Source organism: Belonocnema kinseyi, chromosome 5 (assembly GCF_010883055.1).
Source record: "Belonocnema kinseyi isolate 2016_QV_RU_SX_M_011 chromosome 5, B_treatae_v1, whole genome shotgun sequence".
Classification (NCBI taxonomy): Eukaryota; Metazoa; Arthropoda; class Insecta; order Hymenoptera; family Cynipidae; genus Belonocnema; species Belonocnema kinseyi.
The window spans coordinates 52,988,235-52,997,724 of record NC_046661.1 but is presented as its reverse complement, the minus strand read 5'-3'; the positions used below and the strand labels follow the sequence as shown (position 1 = coordinate 52,997,724).

At 27.2% G+C, this 9,490-nt stretch overlaps 1 protein-coding gene across 14 annotated transcripts in view; it reads left to right on the top strand.

The window, feature by feature from the left end:
- LOC117173180 overlaps nucleotides 1–9,490 on the top strand; it is a 263,371-nt gene that overhangs the window by 82,263 nt on the left and 171,618 nt on the right. Inside the window, exon 2 of one of the 14 annotated variants that reach the window (XR_004467130.1) lies at nucleotides 8,222–9,347. The exons of 12 other annotated variants lie outside the window; for them this stretch is intronic. Coding sequence is in view for 1 of the 2 variants with exons in the window: in XM_033361604.1 (XP_033217495.1) it covers nucleotides 9,000–9,374 (375 nt within the window). In the remaining variant the exon portion in view is untranslated. Of the gene's footprint in view, nucleotides 1–8,221; nucleotides 9,442–9,490 lie in introns of those variants that run through there. One more of the 14 variants, XM_033361604.1, reaches the window with a different exon arrangement.

Sequence of the window (9,490 nt, the reverse complement as noted above, 5' to 3'; positions counted from 1 at the left end):
TTTATTGTTGATGATATTCATATTCTTTAAATAATGAACTTTGCATTTTTAAACCACAAATCTTCTAAATCAATTCAGCAAAATTTTTGCATGCGCATTATAATAATCAATTTTCTTATAGGTAGAAAAACACACGTAATAAGCTTGTCGCCACTTGGTAAACGCTCCCCTGAAAATCTTGGTCAAGTCTCCCCCTTTAAATCTTTCTTTAAAATTGAACTAATAATTATTATATTTCAAATTACATTAAAATTAGTAGAATTATTTATTAAAAATAACACTTTAAACTAATAAATACTTGAAAACTTATCATGTGGGGTGAAGGTGTTGTGAAAAATGTGGTTTATGGAGGTAGATAGAGGGGAAAGATGTTATAACTGTTTTACAGAAAAATAGTCTTTTGACTTAAAAGTTTAAGGATTGGGTGACATTTTTTTATTTCCTAAATGAAAATTCTTTTTTTGTTAAAAATTCGTTTTTCTAGATGAGAAATTAATAGTTTTAGTTGAAAACTCATCTCTTTAGTTGAAAAAATGTACTATTTTTTTAATTCTTTTTTTTTTGAAATAAATTAATGTTTTGTGCGAAAAAGTAACTTTTCTACTTTTGGTTTAAATTCGAATCTCTTATGGAAAAATAATCTTTATGATTGAAAATTCGTGTCCTTATTTTTATAATGCATCTCTTGGCAGCATCTGCTTTCGTTGAAATATCAAATGTTACATTTCCTATCGAAAATCCATATTTGCAGGTTAAAAATTTAACTACTTTGTTGAAAATTTACATAATTGTTCAAAAATTCAACTCTGGTAAAAAATTTAAATAGTTTGTTGAATTTTTTTTTAAGATGTTCACCACTACGTTTTTATTGAGAATTCTTTTTTTTAATGCAACCCTTTTTTGTTAACGAATAATCTATTTTTATTGAAAATTTGGTCATTCAGTTTAAAATTTATATTTGTAGTTTGGAAATTTAAGTATTTGGTTAAAAGTTAAACTATTTGGTTGTAAATGCAAATCTTTTATTAAAAAGACAAATTTTTAACAAAACCGTTTACACTGAAAATGAAAAAGTTTAATTTTCAGTTTTGAAAAATTAACGAATTTTCAACCAAATAGTTACATTTTCATTCAAACACCTAACATTTTAACAAAATAGTTGAACTTTTACATAAGTAGATAAATTTTCAACCAAAAACTAAATAATATGATTATTTCAAAACATTAACAGCTGAATTGAATCAAAAATTGCAATTTCAAGAAAATTTTTAAGATTTAACCAGAGATAAATTTTTAACTAAAATAATGAATCTTGAAACAGAAAAATTAATTTTTAAAAGCTCTTTTAACCTCAAAACAATTAGAGAAATTTTCAACAAAAAAGATTAAGTTTCAATCAAAGAAAGAAAGAATTTTGAACAAAAGAATTAAGTTTCCAATTAAAATGATACATCTTTAGCACCAAAAAATTCATACAATATCAAATACAAACATCCATACAACGAACCAAAAGTTCTCTTAAAATTTAATCTGAAAACAACATAATGCCTTTCCTGATCTATTCAGCGACTCGAAGTGCAGAACCTACCTAATGTTAAATGGATTCGATCTCCTTTGAAATAATTTTCATAACACTTTTTTTTGTTGTCGAAAATTAATTTTTTTAACAGAAAATTCAACTATGACATTTTTAGTAGAAAATTAAATTTTTAAATTAAAGTGTGATCTCTTTTCTTTAAGAATCTAACTAATTGCTTAAAAATGTATGGATTTCGTTAGAAATTCGTCTTTTTTAGTAGAAAATTAATCTTCTTGTTTGAAAATTCATCTTGCTGATTGAGGATTTAACAATTTTTCGGACAATTCATATTTTTTTTAAATTAATTTATTGAAGTTAAAATTTAACTTTCCATTTTTGGTTAAAAATTTATTCATATTTTTAATTACAATCTGTTTTTGGTAGAGAACACAGATATGTTTCTTCATATGTTTCTGTTTAAAACGAACCTTTTTGATTGAAAATTCAACTATTTTCTTCAAATTTGTATATATATTTTTTAATTCATTTCTATAATGGTAAAATTTACTTATACAGGGTGGACACGCTGGGGCTTACATAAATGGCGAATAGAATGCTACCCGAATTGCACAATAGTAGGTGAGAAGGCATTATACAGGGGTATTTTCATATTTCGCGCCTTTAAAGTTGCATTCGGATCGGCCATTCGATCAAGTCCGTGCATCTTCGGATAAAATTTATCATAGTTTCTATGGTTGCGTTCGAAACTTCAAATGGACACAAGTGTCAAAACAATATAGGTTGTGTTACATAGTAATTGAAAATAATAAAAGTGTTTGATTAATAATGAAATGAGACATGTGAACTGAGAAGTAAACATCAATTTTTTTCTGTGCCAATAACATCATGGAATGTCTTCTGAGTGACAAATACTATAAAATAGTAATAATATTCTGCGCTTCCAGTGGGCGAAGAGTTAATTGTGTTTACCGCTTATTTACGGCATAAAACACGTATGTTATGAATAGACAGGATATGTTATAAATAAAGTGAATGAAATATTATATGCGTAAACTTTAAATTGACATTGCCTACATATACTTACAGCGATTAGGGCAAACAGGTGAATTTGAACATAACCTCGAAATAATGACAGATCGGCCCGGCATGTTTATTATACTTTCAATTAATTATTCTATACCAAATAAATGTACCAGTAATATATCTAGAAGAGAAATTTTAGGCCGATATTTACATTCCAATTTTTTTTTTAATTATTCTATTTTCGAACTTGCTATATCTGGATCTGATTTCCAAATTGGGATTTGATCAGCACCTAGAATCAATTCTAAGTAATTTTGATAGTATCGGTGTATCAAAAAAAAAATCTTGAAGCAATTTAACAAGCCTAAATTTTAATTAATAAACTTTTTATGATTATTTTTATTTTAGAAAATATTTCCTCTGGACCAACTTTTTCTTTGAATCATTATATTTTAGACATTGCTTTTTTGGCTATGGTTTACAAACTGTCATTTGATCAGCCCCTAAAATTACTATCCTGAGCGATTTTTTAAATTTATTTCAGTATTTGATCAAATGAAATTTTGAGATGAGGCCCAGAGACAACTGTCATTATTTCGAGGTTATGTTCAAATTCTCCTGTTTGCCCTAATCGCTGTAAGTAAATGTAGGCAATGTCAATTTAAAGTTTACGCATGTGATATTTCATTCACTTTATTTTAAAAATATCCTGTCTATTCATAACATACCTGATTTTTATGTCGTAAATAAGCGGTAAACACAATTAACTCTTCGCCCACTGGAAGTGCAGAATATTATTACTATTTTATAGTATTTGTCACTCAGCAGACATTCCATAATGTTATTGGCACAGAAAAAAATTGATGTTTACTTTTCAGTTCACATGTCTCATTTCATTATAAATCAAACACTTTTATTATTTGCAATTACTGTGTAACACAACCTATATTATTTTGACACTTGTCTCCATTTGAAGTTTCGAACGCAACCATGGAAACTATGATAAAATTGATCCGAAGATGCACAGACTTGACCGAATGGCCGATCCGAATGCAACTTTAAAGGTGCGAAATATGAAAATACCCCTCTATAATGGCTTCGCCCCTACTATTGTGCAATTCAGGTAGCATTCGATTCGCCATGTATGTAAGCCCCAGCGTGTCCACCCTGTATTACTTTTGTTTGAAAAGTGATATTTTTCAGATAAAAATCACATATTTTTTTGAAACTTTCTACATTTTGTAGAAAACTTGTAATTTTTGATAGAAAAGTAATATTCTTGGTTGAAACTAATATTTTTCATCAAGAATTCAGTTATTTAAAAAAATCCTTTTCAGATTGTCAAAAACCAATTTCTTTAAAAGAAATTTCGATTCTACTATTTTTGTTGAAAATTGACCTTTTTTTCTCAATAATTCAATTTTTCTGTTTTGGTAGAAAATTAATTCTTTTGGTTTAAAGTCGATCTTTTTTCGTTAATCATTGAACTATTCGAAAACAAATTCATCTATTTCCATAAAGTATTTTCAAATTCAGAATTTTGTTGAAAATTCGTCATTTTTGGTAGAAAAATAAACTTCCTAACTGAAATTTCATCTTTTTTGCGAGGATTCTATTATTTTGTTAAAAATTCCTCTCTCTGCGAAAAATTAATTAATTTAAAACAAAGTTCGATTATACAATTTTTGATAGAAAGATGATATTAAGAAAAATGGATCTTTTTTTGTTAAAAATTTAATTCATTTTCAACCGTTTTTTCCAAGTAGGAAATTAAGCTTCGCGGTTGAAAATTCATTTTTTTCATTGAGGGTTCAATTTTTTTTTTTAATTCCTTCATAGCCAGTTAAAAATTAATTTATGTAAGATAAAATTGGATAATACCATTTATGAAGGAGAATTGATATTTAAAAGTAAAAATTGATCTTTTTTAGGTGAAATTTCAACCTTTTGTTTGAAAAAGCACATATTTCGATAAAAATTCATGTTTCTGGTAGGAAATTAGTCTTCTTGGTTGAAAATTTATCTTTGTGATTAAGAACAAAACTATTAAGTTGCACATTCCATTTTTTTGTTAAAAATTAAATTATTTAACTGAAACTTTAACAATCCCACTGTCTGTGAAACATTGAAATTTCGAATTAAAAATTAATATTTTTGTGTTGGAAATTTAATTATTTGTTTCAAGCATCGTCTTTTTTATATAAAATTAATGTTCTTGGTTGAAAACGTATCCGTTTGTTTGAAAGTTCAACTGTGTATTATCAAATTCATCTATTATGATAAATTTCAAGTAATTTGTTGAAAATTTAATTGTTTGTTGTTAAATATTAATTCTTTTAACTAAAAAGGAATAATAAAAAGGAATAAAAAAAGGATAAAAAAAGGAATGAAGCCAACAGCTTACATTAACAATGTCTACAAAATTCTGTTATTTATTTTTTTAAATTTCTTTGATAGAAAATTAATTTTTGTTATTGAGAATTCATTTTTTTTTTAACTTCTACTTTTTGGTGTCAATTTCATCTGTTTTAGGTAAAATAGTCAAAATTAATGTATGTAAGCTAAAATTGGATTATACAATTTTTGGTAGAGAATTGATATTTGAAGTTAAAAATTGATCTTTTGTAGTGAAAAATTTAACCATATGTTTGAAAATGCACATATTTCGATAAAAATTCGTTATTTTGGTAGGAAATTAGTCTTCTTGTTTGAAAATTCATCTCTGTGATTGAGAACAAATTTATTAAGTTGCACATTCCGTTTTTTTGTTAAGAATTAAATTCCCTAACTGAAAATTTAACTATCCCAATTTTGGTGAAACATTGAATTTTGGAATTAAAAATTGATATTTTTGGGTTCTTGGTTGAAAATACATGTGTGTGCTTGAAAGTTGAACTATGTGTCATCAAATTTCATCTATTTCAGTAAAATTTCATTTAATTTGTTGAAATTTAATTGTTTGTTGTTAAATATTAATTATTTTAACTAAATAGGAATTATCCTATTTCTGGTTTTATATATTTATATTTTTCGTTAAAAATTAATTTTTCCATTCGAAAATTCGTCTTTTTGGTAGAAAATTATTTTTCTTTGTTAAAATCTTATCTTGTTTATTGAGGATTCAACTATTTTCTTGATTTTTTTTTTGTTTGTCACAAATTAATGTATTTAAGGGAAATTTTAATTATTTTATTGTTGGTTGAAAACTAATAGTTTTTTTAGAGAATTAATGTTATAGGTAAAAAATTAATCTGTTTTTTATTATTCTTAACAGAGATGCCCAAATTCGATTTTTTTTGTCTTAAATCGAAAAAAACGTCTTGCATAATTTACCATAAAAAATGTTAATCGCTGAAAGATTCTGCTATATAATGTGTAGAACCTGCCAGATCTTAAGTAAATTCTACTTTATTTTGGATACTTTTTATAGTATTGTTCTTGCATTAAAAATTAATTTAGTCGAAAATTATATTATTTCTTAAAAAAAATTTTTTAAATAGAAAATTAATCTTTGTGGTTGGAAATTCATCTCTTTTTTTTAAACTTTTACTATTTGGTGTCATGATCATCTGTTTGAATAAAAAATTTTAATAACCTGTAGAAAATTTCATTTTTTTGTTTGTTGAATATTAACTTTTATAAACTAAAAACTGAATTATTCTATTTTTGTTTAAAATTGGATATGTTTTATTGAAACTTCATGTTTTTAGTTAAAAATTATTTTATGGGTGAAGAATTAATCTGTTTTTTATTATTCTCAACATAGGTGTCCAAATTCAATTTTTTGTCTTATATCAGAAAAAACGTCTTGCATAATTTACTATAAAAAAATGTTAATCGCTAAAAGATTCTGCTATATAATGTGTAGAAACTTCCTGATTTTAAGTGAATTCTATCTTATTTTAAATACTTTTTATATTATTGTGCTTGAATTGAAAATTAATTTAGTTGAAAATTATATTATTTGTTAAAAAAGATTTTTTTAAATAGAAAATTAATCTTTGTGATTGAAAGTTCATCTTTTTTGTTAAAACTTTTAATATCTGGTGTCAAATTCGACTGCTTTGGGTGAAATGTTAAATAACCTGTAGAAAATTTCATTTTTTTTATTGAATTTTAACTTTTGTGTACTAAAAACTGAATTATTCGATTTTTGTTTAAAATTTGATCGTTTTTGTTGAAACTTGATCTTTTTTAGTTAAAAATGGAACTATTTGTTTGAAAATTCCCGTATTTTGTTGAAATTTAAAGTTAGTGTAACATTGGTATATTTTTAGATATAAGTTAATGTTTTAGTTATTATTTGCATTCAATATAAACATTAACATTGAGTATTATTCCTGGATGGAAACATAAAAAGCTATTTTTTATTTTAATCCTCATTAAAATAGTTTCTGTTTTTCACCAAAAATTTTATAAATTTGAATGAAATTTTTGTGAAATTTGCATGAAAAATTTCAATAATTTTTAATTTATTTCAAACACGGAGTATTTTTTTTTGTATTAAGAAAAATGAGCAAAAGCTTAACTTTTGAAAGTTTTTGTAGTACATTTTCGTGACTTTTCATAGCAAAAAATATTATTTTATAGATTTTTGTAGATATACGAATGATTTACATTAAATTGACGGCCAACTATTGTAAATAATTCCACCCGCCCGATACGTGACGAATAGAAAAGGAACATTATATTACCGTCACACCACTCTTAAAAGGACCACTAAAAAGACCCAAATCTCTCATACTATCTCTCAGACTAAATAGTTTCAAATAGACTCTGCTTATAGTCTCAAATGGGCCAGGCTATTTCGCTAGAGAAAACTCAGAGATTACTATCGGTAGGCAGTGGCGTAACTACCGCCGGTCCTACCGGTTTCAGAGACCGGGGTCCTAAGCACTAGGGGGGCCCCAAAAGTGGGAAGAGAAAATTTTTTTATCTAATAAATATTCGTTGCCTGCTTGATATTATGTTTCTATTGTGTTGTCTGTCGCATATATTATCATACTTAAAAGTCAAAATCATGAGTTTTAACGACTTGTATGCGGTTCAAATAATAATTGCTGGAATTCAAGTTTAAATGTGCATTGTTTTGTGAGGCGCTAATTTTATGGTCAATTGTTTAGTGAATCTTACCTCTGGTAAGTGACTATAACCATAAAATATATATTATAGATCATAAGAATAATACTCCATTTTTTTGGTTATGTTATGACATTCGCGTTATTCAGTTTTATTTGTAAATGAAAAATTCTGCAGAAAGATAAACACAAGTTACACCATCGGAATTTATTGGTGAAAATAAAAAATTTGACATTAAGAATTGGACGTTCCAAATTCAAATTTAACTTTAACAATATTGGAATCCGAAATGGAAAATTCACAATTCTGGCGACACATAAAAAATTCTAAATCTATGATTAGGCATCCAAAATTGAAATTGAAGATAAAAATTTTCGAGATTCAGTTTGAAATGAGAAATTGTTATGACAGCTCTGAAAGTAAAACCTTCAAATTCGAATTCTTATTTATAATATAGCATAAATTAGTATATAGTAGTATAAATTAATGTAGGATATATGATTGCAATGAGACGGTTTTAAATATTGGGATGAAAATATCCTTTGAAACGTATATATGATGATAAATCTTTCATTACAGATAAAATCTTAAAATACGAGCTCCAACAAACGCCTTCATCTGAGCGGTGCTCAAAAAAGGAAAATAGTTAGAGAAAGAAGCAGCTCTGAAAAAAATGATACCCATAACCTCATTTTTTACGCCGCAACATGAGGAAAAGAAAGAACAAGAATCTGATGTCCGCCGTGAAGAAAGTGATTTTTCTAGTAGCGATTTGCAGCAGAAAGAAACACAAGCAGATGTAACCGTTACACCACCGAACACTGACCCTGACATTTTCATCGCTACAGAAAATTTGAAAGAGGAAAACATGAGTTTCTCATTGCTACAGACAATTTGAAAGAGGAAAACATGGCAGCTTGTATGCTAAACAATACTTTAGAACAGTCTGATTTGCTAGAAAAAGCACATCCTACTGATAAAGGACATTACAAAGGCGTTTTCACTGCAGAATTGAAAAAATTTACAATCTCGCATGGGCCGTGCCAACCGAAAGAAAAATCTTTCCAAGAAAAATCTTTCTGGTGCAAAGTTCTTGACATCGCGAGGCCATTGGTGATTCTGGAAATAATGAAAACTTTTTATCAATCGTTGAATTGCTGGCGGTATATGACCTTGTTTTGAAAGAACTCAACACGAAACCTGATAATTCCATTCGATACCTGAGCCCTAAAATTCAAAATGAAATAATTGGCCTCCTATCTAGGACTATGGAAAATGAAATCGTCAAAAATATCCAAGAAGCGCTATTTTTTCCATCATAACGGATACAACTCAAGATATAGCTAAAATTGACCAAATGAGACAAATTTCTAGATATGTGAGAATTATCAAGGATGAAAACGAAAATCCAGTCGATGTTAAAATCATCGAATCTTTTTTGGGATTTGAAAAGGTCGATGATCAAACAGCTTCTGGACTGGAATCAAAAATAGTTGATGTACTGAAGAAAAAGAAAATCGAACTTTCAAAATGTCGAGAACAGGGAAACGATGGAGCTACTACAATGAGTGGAATTTACAACGGTGTTCAGAAAAAAATTCTTGATAGAGAAGAAAAAGACATTTATGTCCATAGACTCAATCTTGTTCTCAATGATGTCTCGATGGGTGCAATACCTGAAGTCCAAAAATTCTGGGAATTAATTGTGCGAATTCACGTTTTTTTTCACTAACAGTATAAAAAGATGGGAGTTACAGTCTGTCAAGTTAAAGCGTGGGTGGCTTTACTCGCAGTCGGTAAGGTGTATCGACATGATTTTGGTGTCAAAATATTAAGAAGAGCTCCCTC